Source organism: Dermacentor silvarum, chromosome 11 (genome assembly GCF_013339745.2).
Source record: "Dermacentor silvarum isolate Dsil-2018 chromosome 11, BIME_Dsil_1.4, whole genome shotgun sequence".
In the NCBI taxonomy this organism is placed as follows: Eukaryota; Metazoa; Arthropoda; class Arachnida; order Ixodida; family Ixodidae; genus Dermacentor; species Dermacentor silvarum.
In genome coordinates, this window is record NC_051164.1 from 112099776 (window position 1) to 112119872 (window position 20097).

The following is a 20097-nucleotide window of genomic DNA, read 5'->3' on the forward strand; positions in this document are numbered from 1 at the left end:
TGTACTGTTCACACAGTTGCGATATGCATGCATATTTCACACCACAAGAAGTACGTTCGACTTCGAAAGTTCGAGAATTTCGGGCACAGGTGTTAGTTACCAACTTAGAATGTTCTGAGAAACAGCAGGCGTAGATCTCTGGAGAAATTTAGGTCGATCGCTGATTCAGTCCCCCCCCCCCCCCCCCCTCCTCCCTCCAACCTCTTTTCTTCTTTTTTTCTTGATCGTCGAAAGGTATGAAGTATGATGAAATGACGTCACTTCTCGTTTGCGCGCCTGGTTCGAGGCGCTCTCAAGGTGCGTGCAACGAACTTAAACCCACAATGTAGGCAGGAAAAAAGAAAAAAAAATGAAGATAGAAAGAAACAAAGCTGACAGGTTACTGTACCCATATTTGCTGTTTAAACTTGCAGTACTGCAGCCAGCTTCGGTCAGACTGCCCACGCGATCGACTTTGTTCCGAAGGCTGAAAGCGCGCATGGCTGCTTCTCGTAAGCGATTGGGGGACGACACCTGTCCGTGGAAGCCGACTGAAGAGAGAGAGGAGGGAGAAGAAAGGCAGGGAGGTAAACCAGACAAGCGTTCGGATTGCTACCCGACACTACATAGGGGAAGGGAAAGAGGAAATGATGGAAAGAGTTAACATTGCGTGCTCGTAGGCCGATAGACAAGAGGGCTAATAGTAGGTCGGGTCGGTGTACTTCAAGAGTGGCAGTACAGCGCAGGAATAGCTTTATTAATTCGCGACGGATGTGCACAGCCAGTGTGTAAGAATTTTCGTCTCAGAAAAACGTGCCGAGTCCAGCCGGTTTAGAGAGATTCGCTGAACATCGTAATGATGGCACGTGCGCAACCGGATGTTTCATAATTTCTTTGTCCATAAAGGCTGATTTAAACTTGCTTCGTGCGGTTTACCCGCCGCGGTAAGCCACTGGCTATGGCGTTGCGCGGCTGAGCTCGATGTCGCAGGCTCTACTCCGACGGTTGCTGCGTGTGTCGTGCCTGCGTGTGCGCTGTTCTCGCCTGTTAGTTCGCGTTGAAGCCAGATGCAGCACGAAGGTCAATTCTCTCGCTGCTGTGCCGCGCTTTCTCACTCCATGACCAGTGTGAGTGAGGAAGCGCGGCACAGCAGCGAGCGAATTGACCTTCGTGCAGCGACCCGGAGGATCTGCGCTGGGTCGTCGTCTAGGTGGCCGCGGACGCCGCTAGACTACAAAGACTGGCCGCCGTCTAAGGGAGAGGGCGAGATGGCCGCCTTTGACCCCATCAAGGACTCAATGAAAGTTCTCTCTCCTCACTGCAGCGTTTTGACAGGGAATTTCCGCTGTCATCGAGTAAGATGTGTTCATGTTTTCTTCTGCGCGCGTGACACCATGCTTGTGAATTTAGTTAGTATGCCGATGTTTACGAGTTTATACGGCCGATAAAACTACTTTACTTTCTTGGTATAGCTGTAGACTAATTTGCTATCGCAATCGAGGCTTCGCTTTTTGAGCGATACCGCGACATTTTCCTTGCCTTGCCTTGCCTTGCCAAACATTGAATCATATCGTGTTACCTCCAGATCGTAATCTCACGCTGTATGCTAGTGCATCTACTGATTTAGCTATTTATCACTGGGGGTCTTACGCTTCAGAGCAATAGCGGAGCTGTTAGAGACGCCGTATGGAGGGCTACGGATTCATTTTGATCACTCGGGGCTTCTTGCATTTCGAGCGCTTTGTGCTGAGCGTTAGAGAAGACTACGCAAGAAGATGCCTCGTTGCACATAGTTGCAACAGGTGTTTCCGAACGCGGCCTTTTCAAACTCGAGACAGTATTTATGTACTTCGGATACTGACTCGTAAGCGAACCTAAATCACAGGACTGGTTGCGCCGAGTATTTCTCAACTTCCACATACCACCGCTACGCAGCGCTGCTATGACTAAGAGTGGTAGAAAAACAGTTTTCGCGTCGAAGTGCTGTCGAAACATGGAATAATACTGCGTATGTTGCGCTAATTTTGCAATGTTCAAATAACGAAAAAATCGTCTCGTCTAAGAAATAGCGATAGTTGGACTGTCGTGCATGTGTGCTTTAATCCTCTGTTTTATCGCTATTTTTGATTGCGTATACTTTTTTGTCAATTTGGAGGAGCCGATTTATGCCCCTTCAGATGGCCAACATCTGAATTTTTTTCATTTCGTTCTTTATTTATTTATTCCTTTCGCTCTCTCTCGCTCTTTCTCGGCGCTTAAAAGAGCCCAAACTGGATGTCGAGGCCGACTATAAGCCATCTTAGATGACTGGATTTGTGGAGAGAGACCAAAAGCTCTCTACCAGTTTCCGAAGGTCTAAAAGCCTGCACGATCGACTGCTGCTGAATAATGCGTCCCCTCCTTCGTGGCCTCCCTTTATATGTTTTCGTTATACTCTGCTTATTTTCCTTACGTTTCCTTGCTGCTGCGACATTCCTTTTGCTTTTACTTCCCGTCTTCTTCTTTTTTCCAATTTTATTATCATAATTTTTATAAGTGGTCCGCTAGGCCGATGTAGTTACGGGAAATCGTTTGAGTCTTGCTCTGTCGTTAGGAATTCGAGGTTTTATAGTCGGATATTATTAGTCGGCACTATTAGGTCGGCATTAGAGAGAACGTGTCAGTGTTCTTTCGGTATCTAGCTTTGTCCTTGTGCAAAATTTATGTCGTGTTTGATAGTAGTGTTGACTTCGTTTCTCTTTTTTTTTTTTTTTTTTTTTAGGAGCGTATAACGAGCAACTCATTAAGATAGAAGTCGCCGTTAAGACAACTGTCGTTACGGTGCGGCCATGGCTTGAAAGTGCGTGACATTACGGCCTAATTACTCTGACTTTCAAAGGCATTACTGTCGCAATCAGCCCATTCACCGACCGTTATAATATGTCCCCGAACTTTATAAATATGTGTGTTGCATTTGAACGTGTTTGAGAGAAAGCAACGTGGATAGTACTGCAGTTCTGAAGTCGACGGACCTTAATAGCGGCTTACAGACGATTTGCAGTTCCAGATGTGCGGGTAGTTAGTTTTCACTCGGTCATTTATTTTTATTCCTTAAACACTTTACGTTCTGTGTAGCGCAGCAAATTGGGCTTGCGTCTGGTGGCGTTCCTGCATTCCTTTTCCTTTGCTTCTGTCTCTCTCGTTGACAGCGAGTGAATGCATTGTTGTTCATTGCTTTTATCAATGTGCGAACAAAGTTAAAGTGTGAAGAAAATACAAGCTATTCCATTACTACGTGCGTCAGCGTTAGCGGTGCCCTCTACTTCCGTTCTGGATGTTCCGCGCGTTGCCCTTAGAATGTCATACAATTTTTACAACGATAGCTGTTAACTGATGACGACGATTATAAGGAGCTGAAAGACTGTGGCACATAATAAGGGCGAGAGGCCAAGAATCGGGAGGTGCAGGCAAAACACATTTTTGAAATGAGCTGCTAAGCTCAATAAGTAAAACCAAGAATTAAAAAAAAAAATTAACAGCATTTGAGCAGGCGAGCTTGGGTATGTCCGGAGTCGGTGTGTTTCGGTCATAGCACATGGCTTGAGTTTTCTTTGAAGCAGTAATTAGTTGTCGTTAGGGGCTGGGGCAGCTCTTGCCGTAGACACCAACTGCCTCGGTCAACACGGTCACATATACTATTTAAACTTAACCATTTACATTATTTATTATTTATTTAGTTTTAGTTTAGGCCTTTCTCAGGCTCATACAGGAAGGGGGTACAAATGCTGGTATAGGGCAGTGTGATAAATAGCTATACAATAATAAACTAAAAATAAGGAACATAACAAACCAAAAATATGCTGGAAACGTGAACAGATGTATGCGGCAATAAGTCAGCATGAAACACACATTCATTACACAGTCAACCAGAATTATTGCCACGGTAAAAAAAAAAAAGAGAAAAAAAAACTTTATTAAAAAAACACGTTAAAAAAAAACTATTTAGCGCTTATTGGGCCGAACTACAACTTTCAACCAGTTCCTTCTACTCGTCTCCATTAATGAATGCTCTGTAATTCTCCACATTGAATGCTCTGTTGTAGCTTTTTTCCCGCTTCCCCAACCACATGTCATGGGTAATTTTCTTTTGTACTTTGTGTGGTAAATAAATCAACTTCAACTTCAATGGAATGAGCTATCTGAATTCATTGTCAGCGTACAAAAGCCGTCAGCGTTTAGACGATTTGCCCCCATTTCATCTGTTAAATTTTGCATTTACGTTGGTCCTTACTGCTTTATGTAATTCTTGCGTGCTGTAATGTCTTGTACTCTTACGTAATCGTTCTTGTCAATTTCACACTACTTTGTAACAGACATTCTGACGTGACGCTTCTGCGAACGCTTCCCCTTATCCTTACGTTCAGCATCACCTTGTGGCAAGTGCGCAAGGAAATGAGATCTCAGTGTGTTTAGGTTGGAAACTAAACGCGTAGTGCCTGTCAGAGGACCACCATGCACTGCTCAGAACCTGTGTACCTTCGAGTAGTACATACGCCCTTTCCGTAATTGACATTTCGTCACACAAGAGTCAATAACGTCGATGTTTAACGTTGCTGCGCTGCACGCGCCCTTTCGTTATCGCGCATAATTCCACGCGCACGGCAACCGTTGGCAACGACAAAGGCAACAGGCCTGCCCGCGTGAACGACCACTCCGCGTTGCACAACGCGTTCACTAGGCGCGCCACTGGACGGCGCAGCGAACACATTGATGCAGTAGGAAACGAGAGGAAGAGTCGCTTAGAATATTGGTGGTACTTAAGCGTAGAAGGGGAACTAAGTTATTTCTACAAATGGTGGCCTCTACGTGACCGAAAGATAACACAACCATGCGCATATTAGTAACAACAAAGTTGAAATTAAAGCACATACTAATATTAAAATATATAACAACTCGAATAGAATGCTGGAGTGTTGGGTTACAATACAGTACACCACTATGTATATTAAACACCGTTTCAAAAAAGAACCGGTTCATCGTCATCGTCACCCGTTCAAATCCGGGAATTGTTATGCAGTTGGTTTGATTCCTTTAGCAGGACTTTCAGCGAGTTCTAACAAAAAGGCGTAATGAAACCCGCAGGTTAGAGCAGGAGCCTTCGAAGCTGGAGCGAGGATCCTATCACCGCTTGTGGCACAAATCCTGGAGGGCCGGAGCGGACGGGCCGTGTCGCTGTTCATGGGCTCCATCTCTAATCCTTTGGTGAGTGCTCCTTTCCTATCCAGAAGAGGAGGAAATGCCCGTATATACTCGACTACGGAGCGCACTCATGTAAGAGCCGCACCCCCTACTCCTAAAAAGGAAAATGTTGAAATAAAGCATTCGAATACTGAAAAGAGCGTCGCAGCTTGTGTGCATGCTCTTAGATTCTTAGCCCGGGGCGTGCACGGCCTTCGGACATCGTTGTGAAAAGTGCTGCCGCCCCAATCACATCTAACGCCATGTAGGACATTGAGGACGATTGGATCCATGAATGCGCTACCGAACCGAATCTGAGCATCGGTGATAGGGACAATAGTGAGGACAATAAACGGGCACCAGCTGCGTGGCGTTCTTGCGTGAACGAACATATGCGCTATAAAGACAATAGCGCTCGCATTATTTGCACTAGTGAATCAAGAGTATTACACATGGCCAGAAAAGATTTGACCTCCGAGGCCCAGCCCCGTGCAAGCCGGCTCTTACACGAGTACATGCGGTATACAAGGAGATAGCCGAAGTAGGCCTGCCCAACCTCTCGAAATCGCCTTCAAATTTTCAAGAATTTGAGTAATTCAGGCGCCTTCAATACCGGGCATCGGCTCGAGCAAATTATCATTTAAACTTCGATAATTACGCACCAATCGTGTAATTGATTGTAACGCTTGTAAACAACTTCGCCCATACATCACCGTCATACTCCACGTGTCTCCGCTAACACGATATTCCGTAATGTGTATACGGACAAGCTATCCGGACAAGTATCTTGCTAAGCGTCATTGCCAATTGACACGAAGTCCATGCGGCAATAATGTCTCAGAATCTCCGGAGATTACACTTCTGAAACGCTTATCGCTTGAAGGCATAATTGTAAGACCTGCCAAAAGCAGATCAGAAACGCATCAAACTTCGCCAAGACGAGCTGCACATCGATAATGAAGCGTACTATATGGTACGACCGTAGTTATGCACTTCCTCGCTTTCCGGGCTGCCAGATCCTTTGCACCCAAACCTCATTGTGCCCAAATTTGACGACAGACAAAACTTAGCACAAATAAAAATAAAAATAGGAAGTTTTACTTTTCGAAACTTGACAGTGTGCTGTGAGGAAGTCTGTGTTGGTCGGCTCAGAATTAATTCTTACCTCCTGTGGTCCATTAACGTGCACCTCGGTACCAAGTGTTTTTTGGGATTCGAACCCGTGACTTCTTGCTCATAAGGGCCACGCCATAGCCACTGAGCCACCTAGACGCGTCCTAGCACAAATGAATATAATCTGGCATCGACGGCATCGATTCAGAATGCTAAAAAACACACGAGCAAACAGCTTTGCTGGCGAGATCCTGCGTCATGCTTTTTTCAGCAATCAACTGTCATCAGGACTGACGCCGGCTGATTATAATGTTCAAGCGTGCGCATTCACTGCGAATATTAACGAACCCGTGTATTGTTTCACGCTTTCGCGACTTTTTCTCGCACGCTTAATCTAGAGCTTTGAAAAAAAAAAAAAGAAAAACAAAAGCGAAGACGAAAGAAGTGTAAAAAGCAAAAAAAAAAAAAATAAAAATAAAAATAACTTCCAACAGCATTCGAAATTCGTAAATAATCTAGTACCACCTATATGTTTGGAAAGGCCATGCAGTTTGGCGATGAAAACGTTTTAGCCGTCCCTATGTATGTCGATACATATTGAGTGACTTATTAACAGACGAAACTATCCATTCTTCCCGTAATAAAGTTACACCCAGCGGGACATTACGGCGCCGACAAAAGATTTTGCTTCGCCCGGGAAAATTGAGCTTCGATCGTAGAGTGTTGCGGGATTCCTGTTATGCAGAATGACAAGGTTGCATACAAATCTGTAATTCAAGCTCCTGGGCTCATATCGAGAATCTCGGCTTACACGTGCATATATTAACTTTGAAGTTATTATAATATCACAAGCACAAGCCTTGCTTTTATGCCGGTGGCGCACGCCTTACCTGGTGCCCGAAGAAAAAAAAAAGCTGAGATAAATAAAACGTCAACGATGTCTCGGAACGTGCAGAGAAGCAAGAATTCGCTTTCGAAACACCGTGTAACAAAAATGGTTTTGAACCGACCGCAGGTATATGTGTACGCCTTTTGAAGACACTGTTTCCGATACGATTTCTTTCCCGGAATATCTGTCCGCTAAAGGCGGGCAGTGTATTTACATGTAAATGTCCAGACTTTAAAACGCGTCTCTCGAAATGCAGTCAGACAGGGTAATATTTAAACAGACCACAAGCACTTTAACGTGTCACCGTGTATTTGAATTAGGGAAAGAAATACAAGCGAACAGCTCTTCGAACGCCGCGGAAACTTCGATCGGTTTGTTTTTCCCCCCGTTTCTTTTTCTACAGCTTTTGCGCCAGCAGACGTTTTGTAATGTGCATTACGCACTGGATGAAATATATAGTATTTCGGAAGAGCGCATGGGAAAAGTCAAGGTTGCTTCCTCCGTAGACCTCGCGTTCGTTATATTTCACATCGCTTTTAGTGCTTTTTTTTTAAACCCGGAAGCCAATATGTAAGATATTTATACGAATATGAAGTAGGATGCATGCGGATGTGTATGGAAAGGGGTTTAATAATGTTCTTTGCAGTCAGCTTTCGAGAAAGTGGATGCTGATTTGACGTAGGCGTTTGAGCCGTCACAGACGACACAACATAGCCGGGAGGTGTGAAAAAAAAAAAAAAAGAAAAGCAGAACACAATTTTCACAAACGAAGGAGCATTGCAGGTGGTTAATACAGCGCTTTGGTACAGCAAGTCGGGAAACATAGTTACAGGGTAAATACTCTTACAAAAAAGTGCACTCAACGAGGCAAGAACAATATACCGGATGCGCATAAGTGTTCTGGGAGAGAAAATTTTGTTAGTGCAAGTGCTAGGATTCCAGATACGTTAGCAATGCTGAATGAAAAAAAGAAGACTGCGTTATCGTGGCAATTCTGGAGGATAACTATATATATTTTATTGATAATGTATGTTTTTCACGTTCGTAACCTACTAGTCGGTATTAAGAACTGCCTTCTTTGTTTGTGAAGCATGCCCTGCGGCATAGTTGTTTATTTAAATGAAAGTTGGAGGCCCTCCTAATGCAGAAGTTGCAGTTGTGGCGTGGCGAAAAAAAGGAGCGGGTGTTGCAAGAAGAGCAGCAAACAATAAAAGAAAAGGCGTATAGAGGAAAAGAGTTACGCTGAAACAAAAGAAGCACACCAACAGGCAAGGCCATGGCAACGTGAAACGTATTCAAGATAGAGGGGATAGTGCAGACAGGGCCATGGGTGTGTGCCCCTGATCCGGTACACTTGGCTAATCCGATGAGAGAGTAGTAGTAGAAACTTTATTTTACTTTGGGGTAGTAGGGCAAGGACGGGAGTGTCCCTTCTCCAGGGCTCCACTGGCCTTTGCGGCTCGCTGGGCTTGGTCGAGCAGAGCAACTTGGCTCTGCCGATCCTTGCTGGCAAGCCAGACCTCCCACTGCCTTTCAAATGGATTTGTCCCTAATAAGGGCGAGTTAATTTCGGGTGGCTTGAGCCTACACGTCCACGTTATGTGAGTGAGAGATGGCCGCTCCTAACACCGCGGACATGTGTCCGGGTATTGCGTTGGGTGGATTTTATTGAGGATTAATATATTCGGGTACGTGTTTGTAGCCGGCGCCAATCCCTAGCCTGCCCTAGTTCCAGTTTGGGCTGTGGCGGGCTGAATTTCTGCAGTTCTTTTCTCTGGGCTTCAAGGATGTCGCGCGGAGAGATCGGAGGTTCTTCGAGGGTCTCTATCGACGCTCGGATAGTGATTCCGTGAGCTGTGCCGTCTGCTCTCTCATTACCTTCTTGCTCCGCGTGTGCAGGGTACCAGGTGATCGCGTGATATTGTTGCACGTGTTCTCCTAGGATCCTTGCCGTAATTTTTGATACATTTCCCGTCATGTATAGAGGGCATGCTGACTGTGAGTCTGAGATGACTCGGGCACACTGGGTTTTGAATTCGACATCTAGAATGGCCAATGCTGTGGCTGCTGATTCTGCCGTGCTAATCGATTCTATTTTTAGGGTTGCTGTGATCGTGGTGTTCTGGTTTGTAGCTACTATAGTGTATTTGTCTTTGGCCTTTTCTTTCTCTCCTCTTCCTATTCTACACGCGTCTGTATAGTATGTTTCCCGGTTGCGGCCGAACTTACTTTGTAAAGTTCTGGCCCTGGCCTCACGTCTGCCCGTATGATATTTTGAATTCATGTTTTTGGAAATGGGTGATGCTGTGATGTGTTCTCTGACCTCTTTGGATATAAGAGTGTTGCTCTCCGCAGTGTTGCAGTTTTAGGGGATACCCTAGCTTTTGTAGTAGGGCTCTGCCTCGTTCTGTTGAGTTTAGCCTTTCTCGCTGCGTGAGTATTACTGATCTTGCGTGTTCTTCAACTGTGTTGTGTATTCCCAGCTCTTCAAGTTTTTCAGTGCTTGTATTCTGTGGTAGTCTTAAGTCTGTTTTATATGCTGTGCGTATTAAAGCATTTACCTGCATTGTCTCTTTGTCTGAGAGTTTTTGGAACGGGAGGCCATAGGTTACGCGGCTGTTGACAAAAACATGCACTAGCCTGATTGTTTCCTCTTCCGTGAAACCTGTCTTACTTCTGGTCACCCGGTGGATCATGCACGCCACGCTTGTCGTTGTTTTCTTTACGTTAGCTAAGGTGTGATGAGGGAAAGCAGCTAGCTTTTAACAGCAGGGCTGTTTCAGCCGGCCGTAATGTGTGCCGCCTGCCACTGCGTTGCCTGGCAACCACCTCGCGGAGCGTCGCGCGCTATGCTTGGGAGAGAGAAAGAGTGCGCGCGTCGCGCGCTAGCTCGAGAGAGAGAAAAAATGTCACAGTTTCGCCCTAAGGGCAAAGCAATGAATGCGATAGCAACACAGCAATGTCATACGAAGTAAGGTGAGCGGCTTTGGTAGCAATATGAATTGTAGTAAACATGAGCTGATTAAGTAAGCAGGTGTGCTGCGGCGTAAGTAGACCGACATGAAGAGAGACTCGATGACCACGAGAAGGCGCGTGTGAAACGGTGGTGTTCATGAGAAGCGCTTCCCGTGGGCAGCGCGTGCGAAGGGACACACCTGTAGCGCTGCACTGCCGATCCGGGCAGCATTGCGTGTGTAGCGTGCGTTGGAAAATGTGGCCCGACTATTACGAACTGAATGAACGCATGGTGTGAGCGCGCACAAACACGAAGAGATCACATTGAATGACAGCAGACAACGGCTGTCAAAACGCTGGCAGCAAGCATACGCCGCAGCGGGCGAAGGTACGTACGGTCTATCGCTTCAACGGAAACTGAGCGGCGAATGCACTTAAAGGTCAGAGCCGTGTGGAGATAAGAGACGGTGCGAGCGAGCGACGAGCGCGGTTGTTGGCAGAGAAGTGCCCCCCCCCCCCCCCCCCCCCTTGCTCCCTCCGGCGCTGGCTTCCTGCTTCCTTGCTTGCGCGTGGGAGATTGAGTGCGTTCGCTCTCCGTGATAGCGCGCGTCTCCGCACGCTTCCTCTCGGGCATACGGCGCGCGGCGAAGATTTTATCTATAGGGAACCTCACGGCGATGGCGACGGCGACGACGACGCCGACGGCAGAAATCCGGTTCAAGTGTCCATATAATTGCTATCGCAATAAAAGAATATGAGAGAGAGAAACAAATTGTAGCAGCACCAACAAGCCAACGCGTAGAGGTGCTGCCGATGCCATCCGCGCTTCTCCGTTTCCCCGCATTAGCGCCGAACGCTCGCGGTGTCCGTGACTGCAGCAGGCGCCTCTGGCGGCGGCTTGGCCGAGCTCCCACTAGTTGCGCGCTACTGCGCAAGCGCCGTGACCTCATCCCGGCGTGTCCTCTGCTGCGCCCCGCCCGTACACTGTACATAACTTTCGCCCCACTTCCCCTATGTGTGCTCGGACTGCAAGTGCTTCGCGAGGCGTTCCCCTATGCCACGGAAATGAGGAAATGCTTATACTCTTCGTATAACTTAGCATCACTTCGTATAGCCAGGACCAGCTATGAACCAATCAGCTCCGTTGTGTCTTTAGCCTTGCGCCACTGCTGCAAGCTACCCCGAATTTTTTTTAGGTTTGTTTGTATGAAATGAGAGATTTATCTATATTCAAAATAGTTTCGAATTTTGCTGAACAATTTCCTCTATTGTCTAAAGATTAGGAGTATTGGAACACTGAAATTTTCGAATGGAATGCGAATATTCCGAAAGAAGCGACTTCGAACATTAAATAGAGTACCGATTATCTCCCTAAAATGCAAAGAAAGAACAAACTGTTAGAGCGTGAACGTGGTTAAGTTAACTAAAGAATATTTCGTCTTAATGGACGCGACAAAACTGTAGACTACCTACTAAAGAATATTTCGTCTTAATGGACGCGACAAAACTGTAGACTACCTGAGGAAAAAAATATCCTTGATATCGAGAGAGGGAAAAGGCATTGTTCCACGCGCTGCCTCCGAAACCGAGGCTTCTGAGTTTTGGGTCAATATATCCGATACAGATAAATTAACGACTCACATTTGAGCTATCCTTGCAGTGTATTATTTGGACGGGACAGTCATTAACAGCCTTTATTATACCGTACTACTCGGCCACAGACGAATACTCCAATATTTTGAATATCATATTCCCGAATCAAATAGCAATAGAATAACAAAGACCGTTCGATTCGTGTTCGGAGATTCTGATTTTTCTTTTTTTACACCTGCGCAAAAGGAAGCAGACTGGCAATTAAGGCTGAATTCGCGCAGTCTTTGTGTAAATGTAGAGTACAAGCCTGTAAAAACCGAATACTCCGTGGACTGCATTTTAAGGCGACATATGTATTCAGCTATCGCCAATACTTTCAAGGATGATGTGTATAGTTTATAAATGAGAAAATTTACAATCAGTACGGAGGTAAACTAGTATATACCATGACTTTAATCTCTTTTTTTAACTGTCTGAGACTCTGCAACATCTGTTTTGCGGCTGCCCTCACTACGTGTCACAGTGGATGATGCTGGTTTTTACGCTGGCAGGCACTGGAAGGCAAACATTGTCGGAAGTACTATTTTAGCCGCAATCTTTGATCACGCAGTAGCAATGACAGCTACAAGAGCTGTTATGGACTATTTTAAGAGTACCGGACTAGACTCGAGCACTTTAAGGAAGCAACAGTGTTATATGTAGTTTATTGTATATACGCATCCCTTCATTCTGTCCTCATTACCATATTTCATCACTGTTTTTCGTCCCCGTTCTCCTAGGCAGTGTAGCAGGCCAGAGCATATTAGCTCTGGCCGCCCTCTTTTGGCTTTCCTCAGATAAATTATCTTCCTCCTATGATATTCACCATCAATGTTCGCAACTCTCTCGGCTATCGATCTCCGGACGAAGTGCTTATTTTTTTTTCTTCGTGGTAAATTTAGATAGACTATATATAAGCGGCCGCCGATCGAGTCTACACCTCGCTTGTCCACCGCTTCCCGAGTATTTTGCGGCCAACGCGGGGTGTAAGAACATCGATTACTTTCTGCCGCTGCCCCGGTGACGGGGCGACAAGCCGCGGACGAGGCGACCCCGAACTCGCCGTTTCGATTAAGAGTTTGCGTCAGAAACAGTGGGAGGTACTGGGTGTTAACGACAGCTGTTCAGTCTTTCCTTCAAGTTTTTTGTTGGACGCAGTTTGATGCTGTTGGTGGTGCTATATCGCGACCGGCTAAATATTGTCGTGGTAGCAAGTTTACGGACGCTGGAGGCGCATTTCCGCCATCGCCGCCGTCGCTGCCGCCCTGCTGACCCGTTATCGACGTCGCATGCGGGGTTATCGCGCGGAGTGTTAGGGGTGTTGTGATCGGGCGTGTGTCCCGCGACACGCTCCTGACATGGGTGTTTGCCGGCGAGCGCCGCGGCAGCGGTCGCAGCTAGCAGAAGAGAAACTAAGGGACGGATGGGGAATAGGCATCCTGTAAGATTGCGCACTTCGCGGCTTTGAAACCGGTAGGCGCACAGCATGGTATTGGCATGTTGAATAAAGGACTGAATCTTTTTGAAACGCGGGAGCCGACGCTTACGCTTTGCGCTCCGCGTCGTGGTCCTTGTTTAGTCCACTAGTGTTGAGAATCGGGCGAGTTCGTATTTCATTCTCAAACTGGTACAGCGCAACAAGGAAAGGAAAGAACAGCCGAGCCGTTCAAAAGGAGGATCAGAGCGCTGACTTCCAACTTGTTTTATTAGCCGATTGCAGGAAATATATAGGCACAAGAAATAATCGGACAGTATCGTCCAGACACGTCACAAAACGTCACACCGAGAGAGGACCGCACCATCATTAAGTCACAAGACACGTGCAATTATTTCATGCACGGTTGAACTCATCAAGAAATTCTTCTTGCTGTGAAGATAGGCACAAAGGTGGAGCCCTAACACACGTGCTGCCAGCCCTTGATATGAAATCGGCTTCAGTAATCTCTCGCGTAAGTTGTGATCGGTGCTTTTTTCAGCACTTCCCACCGCTGATAATTCAGCGTGCATCCACAATCGCGGCAGTGAATTCCTATATGTCCCTGAATTGCTCTGTGGTCTATGTAATAATGTTTTCTTAGCCTTTCATTAAGACAGCGACCAGTTTGGCTTATATATCACCTCCCACAGGACAGTGGAATTTAATAAACCACGCCAACAACGCATGGCACAAAACGGGTCTTGTGCTTGGCAGAACAGACAGTGTTGCGAGGGTGGAGCGCATTGACCACTTTACAGAGCCGGCGTATACAGCTTATCCAGCCTGGAAAACACTGCTTCCACGCTAACCTTTCGCCCAATCTTTTTTAATCTGTGGGAGACGTTATGCATATATTGTATGACTACTGGGCTCTTTCGATTATTATTTCATTGCTAGGCCTTTGAGTTGTCCTTCTTTATCTACTTTAATAGCTTTTAAGTGCGAATCACTTTAGAGGCCCGGGCTGTCGGCGTCTTATGTGATGTCAAGTCGTCGTGATCACGCGCAAAAACAAGATCTGCCGAAAAATCGCGTCTCGTTCACTTGGTATATACCAAAATTGGTATGGAAGGGTACGAATGTATGAATAACATGACTGAGAAGTCATGACATCAATAACATCGTATGGTCCATGCTCGTCAGTTACGTCACGATTAACGATAATAAAATTACGTGTGGCGCATACCCGCTTTGGATATGTGGGTATGAGTCAGGGATATGCGAGATTTAGCAGAAACTCGTAAAAATAGTTGATGTCGACTGAACAAGAATGTAAGGCCCTGTTATTCTCTTTGAGAAAGTTTGTCAAAGCATCCGCGCTTATTAGAATAGGGTCAGTAAGCAAGTCAAGTTTCCCTTGTAAAAAGAGTGCCACAGATTTATGCCACGTCCCTCTTTATGGTATAATAACTCGCAAGGGGCAATCAATTCTATGTGTCTTAGCCCTGAAACATTCACCGACGCTTACGATACTCCCTTATGCAAAATTTGAGCGCAGCTCTATACGTGTTTTCATTTCGCGATACATTGGCTGGCGTGGACAATGTCTCGTGCGCCACGTTGCACGAGACACGTGGCTGGAGATCGCGAGAGGTGGCGCATGGGTGACGCGAGGGCGCGATTCACAGCAGCCGCCGCAGACAGACAACCTAGACGACGCGCGCTACTCTGGCGCCATCTCGTAGCCATCGTCGCCGCACTACGCTTTTCTTCTCACGCTTTCGCCATACCCTCCTCCGCTTTCCGCCTTGATGATTCCGCGACACCGTCCTCCGATTTCCTCCTCGCGCCTCTTCGCTCTCGCCGCTTTTTTCATCTCCCGCTGCGCGTCGCGTTCGCTCTCATCTTTCCAAGCACATACAAGTTGTATGGGAAGGTCAAAAACGTAATGAAATGATGGGAATTCACCAATGATTGAAGCAAGGATGCCCTCTGTCACCATTGTTGTTCACGTTAAGGGTATAGAAAGACGACTGGAAAACAGCGAATTAGGTTTTGATTTATTCTACATGCGTAGTGGACAAATGGTGCAACAGAAGGTCCCTGCACTTATGTACACAGACGACATTGTGCTACTAGCGGACAATAAAGAAGATTTACAGATACTTGCGAATATTTGGAGGAATGCAGCGACAAATCTAGGCCTTAAGTTTAGCACGGACAAATCAGGAATTATGATCTTTAATGAAGAGACGAGTAACTTCGTTGTGTCAATTCAACAGCAAGTAATACCCACAGAGAAGCCATATAAGTACCTCGGCGTACACATAAACGAAGGAAAGAATTACTCAAACAACCACCAAGATAATCTGAAAATAAAGGGGAAGCGGAATGCAGCAATAATAAAACACAGAGCAGTGTGGGGCCACAATAAGTATGAGGTGGTGCGTGGAATCTGGAAAGGAGTTATGGTGTCCGCACTAACATTCGCAAATGCCATTCTATGCTTAAAATCTGATATCTTGTCGGGTTTGGAAGTTAGCCAAAAATCAGTAGGCCGGTTGGCTTTGGGAGCCCACGGTAATACCACAAATGAGGCAGTGCAGGGTGACATGGGTTGGGCCTCTTTTGTAGTCAGAGAAGCACAGAGCAAAATTAGTTTTGAAGGAAGACCCAGGAACATGGATGAAAATAAATGGGCGGCTAACGTGCACAAGTATCTGTGCATGAAAAGCGTGGACACAGAATGGAGGAAGAGATCAAGGAAGTTGACAACCAAGTACAGGATAATCGAAACGGTAAATAGACAACCAGGAGTCATTAGAAAGAAAGTGAGAGAAATAGAGACGGTGAATCGGATGCAAAGAATGGAAACAAAAAGGACAATGGAGATTTACAAGAACGAGAAGAAAGAAATTAGAAAGGAAAATCTGTACGATAACACAAAGGGCAGTGCCTTGCTATTTGAGGCTCGAGCCGGTTGCCTAAGGACTAAAACATACCGGAGCAAATATTCGGAACTAGATGAGGCATCTGTATGCTGCAGTAAAGATCCAGAGACCACTCAGCACATCCTAATGGAATGCGACGGGATCCACCCAGCGAGAACCTTAGGTAACGTGCAACTCCCAGAAGCGCTTGGGTTTAAAGTGGAAGAAGACATCAACAGATCAGCCGTAGAGATAAGTAAGAGACGATTAGAGTACTGGTGAAAAAAAAAAAAAAAAAAGCAGGGAAAAGATGGATACGACCTGATCTCTTTAAATCATAGGTACCGGTACAAGATAATTTTTTTGAAAAAGAAAAAGAATAATTAGAGGTATACACAAATGCTAGATAAAGCACATGTATAGTATACCTGATTAAATCAAGCAGGCTAGGTGACTATTTGTCGCCGCCCCGTTTCAAAGGGGGTGCCAATAAATCATCATCATGATTCGCTGTGATCGTTCGCTCGGTTACGAGGGATAATGCCGACGCTCACCGCAGGCACGGGCACCTAAGAGCTGCGCTCTAAAACATGTCAAGGCAAGGTTTCTTGCACTTATTGACTGCTTTGGTCAGTTTTTCAAAACCCAAAGCGTCGCGCAGCTTTTGAGCTTCGGACTTCACTTTGGACAAGGAAGTGCCGTCCTCAGGCCGAAAAACGGAATCGACGGCATTGGTAGCTTTTGTGAGGATTAAAGAAGTAGAACATTCTTTGTCTGGAGGTAAAAGAGGAAGCGAATTCTTTTTAATGTAGTCCACGATATTCGTTTCTGATGGCGTTGATGCGATTTCGCGCTTTAAGCCTCCAAACTTAAAGCTGCCAATTAAATATGTTGTGGACTACTTCCTGAGTGTTAACTTCATTTTCTTCGCTTTAGTAGTCAACCCTTTTCTCGCTAAACGAATGCAAATAAAAGTTTTTTTTTATAAGATTGTCAGATTTAACAGATTTAAATATGTCTTTTTAAATGAACATTAAAAAACAAACCTGCATAGGTTAGACTGGTAAACCGTTCTCTCAAAACTCTTATTTGCATCTGTTTGGTGGTAAAGGGTCTATAGGGACACAAAATCGTGATTAAATAATAGAGGTAAACCTTAAATTCTTCTTTTGAGTATCCTTAAAAGCACGCTTGCGCCCTTCGGCTCGTGGGCTGCTGAGTCAAGCTGGAAACTCCCCCCTTACTTCGAAATTCAGTACAGATGTTGGGGTCGAAGCGCTGTTGTCACAACGGCAGTGGACTCGAGGGCTGGACCAGGCGGAGTATTTCTTTCTTTTCTTTGTTTCTTTTTTGTTGTCACCGTTGGTTCAGCGCATCTTTTTCTCCGAAGGCAAACAAGTACCGGCCGGCCGTGGGGGTCCTTACGAGCGCTGTGCCCGTTCGATTCTGAGTGCGCGAATCGAACGCCGCCTTTGGGTCCCCGGCTATTCATGCCCCTACGCGGCTCCGAACATTGGATCAATCGGCGACGAGCACGTTCCTGGAGATCGCGCTCTGGAAACATGTCGCGGCGGTGGCCTAGCGGCAGTACACAAACTGACAGAGCGCGTGGTTATGCAACCCTGGCAGAAACAGAATTGCGACAGGCTGCTCGTTTTAGGCGCGGAGGAAATGAAAAACGGTGGAGTTCACCTTTCATGAATCACGGTTATGTTCCGATTTATATTACATGTCTCGTCCAATGCAGGTGCGCGAGGATGCGCCTGGTGTGGTCGTTTGGATAATATAGGAGTCTACTATTCGTAAATGAACGGACCGCCGCTTTTCTTCTTCTTCTTCTTCTTCTTCTTCTTCTTCTTCTACTTCTTCTTCTTCTTCGTCTTCTTCTTCTTCTTCTTCTTCTTCTTCTTCTTCTTCTTCTTCTTCTTATTGTTATTATTATTATAAACTACCGCACGCATAATCAATCAATCAAATAAATGATTATTATTATTATTATTATTATTATTATTATTATTATTATTATTATTATTATTATTGTATACTCAACTGTCCACAGAATACAGTCTTTATAACGCCCACTTTCATGACCTTGATATTGCGACATGCATATTGCGTGTTTCTTCTGGACGATGCGCGCGGGCGCCTGGACGAAGAAGGCGAACTGCTCTGGGCTCTCGAGCTATCGGCTGATCTGGCCAGCGCTGCTGCTATCTTTTGTAAATATACTTGTAAATAGTCTCCTGTACTTAATCCCTCGTTCGCGTAACATTTTGGTGGAGCGTGCCGTTCCCCGTCCTCACCACGGAGCTCCGCAGCGGCCGCACCGTCCAGCTTTCCACCATGGCTCCCGGTGACGAAACCTCGTCCGCTGCTACTACTGCAACTCCAACCACAACGTACGTCACGGTTGCCACTCCACGCGATCCCGGCATATTCTCCGGCCAAGATAATGTCGACGTTGATGACTGGCTACGCATGTATGAGCTTGTTAGCCGCAACAACCACTGGGACCCTACCATAACGCTTGCGAATGTCCTCTTCTACTTGGGCGGAACACCTCGTGTCTGGTTCCGGACACACGAGGAGGAGATCTCTAGATGGGACGCTTTCAAGGAGAAGCTCCGCGACCTCTTTGGAAATCCGACCGGTCGTCAGCAGGCTGCAAGAAAAGAGCTTGCTACCCGAGTACAGTCTTCCACTGAATCGTATGTCTCGTACATACAAGACGTGCTAGCTCTTTGCCGGAAAGTCGACGAGAACATGGTCGAAGTTGACAAGGTCGGCCACGTTCTCAAAGGGATCGCGGACGACGCGTTCAACTTGTTGATATTCAACAATGTGTCTACCATCGACGTCATTATCAAGGGATGCCGCCGCTTTGAGCTCGCCAAAAGCCGCCGCGTCATTACACAGTTCTCCCGGCTCCCTAACACGGCTGCGACGTCGTCCTGCGTCGCCCTTACCGCTTCACCCCCCTCCAATGAGACGGTCACGCGTATTGTTTGCCGCGAGCTCGAGGCTGCCAGTCCTGTCACGTTCCATCCGCGCCCACTTGACCCCACCATTGACCAACCAGCTCCAGCGATCTCTCTCATTCAGGAGGTTGTGCGGCAAGAGTTTGCCAACCTCGGTTTTCCTGCTGCCTGCTCCATCTCCCGACCTGACGCCCGACTGGTGCCGACAGCTGCACCTCGCAGCGATCTGTATTCCCCTCCCAGATACCGCAACCCTACAGAGTGGAGAACTCCGGACGACAAGCCCATTTGCTTTCGTTGCCACCGCATTGGCCACGTCGCTCGCCACTGCCGCACCTCCTGGACATCGCCGTATTCGAGCTACTTTTCCCCGTCTCCTCGCACATACGCCGACCCTCGCCGCTACTCGCCTCGCCGTATGCCTTCTACCTCTGACGTATCCATCGATGACAGTCTTCCCACTCGCTCGTCGTCACCTCAGCGCCGTCGGTCCCCGTCGCCCCAGCCACGCCGCTATTCGTCGCCGACCAATTATGGATCCTCCCGGACAGAAAACTAGAGCATGCAGCTCCTGGGGGTAGCGCTGCATTATCTTCGTCGTGTCAAAATCCTCCATTGACGCTCCCAACGCACAAGAACTTACTTGATGTCCACGTCGATGGTGTCCCTTTGACGGCGTTAATAGATACTGGAGCCCAGGTGTCCATAATGAGTAATAACCTCCGTCGTCGACTGAAGGAGGTCCTCACGCCTGCTACTAGCCGAGCCGTACGCGTCGCCGATGGCAGCACTGTTGCCGTCACTGGAATGTGTACTTGCCGGATAAGTATCGCCGACCGCCACGTTCCAGTTCTTTTTACAGTGCTGATCAATTGTCCCCATGACCTCATCCTTGGACTAGACTTTCTTACGGCGCATTCAGCTTTGATCGACTGTTCTACCGGTACCCTTTGCCTCGAACTTCCTCTACTCGCGCATATTCGTGCT

At 46.8% G+C, this 20097-nt stretch overlaps 1 protein-coding gene across 1 annotated transcript in view; it reads left to right on the forward strand.

Moving 5' to 3' along the window:
• LOC119432409 (inactive phospholipase C-like protein 1) overlaps window positions 1-20097 on the forward strand; it is a 178633-nt gene that overhangs the window by 15393 nt on the left and 143143 nt on the right. Inside the window, exon 2 of the mRNA XM_049658960.1 lies at window positions 5101-5220. Within this exon, the coding sequence (XP_049514917.1) occupies window positions 5101-5220 (120 nt within the window). The remainder of the gene's footprint in view (window positions 1-5100; window positions 5221-20097) is intronic.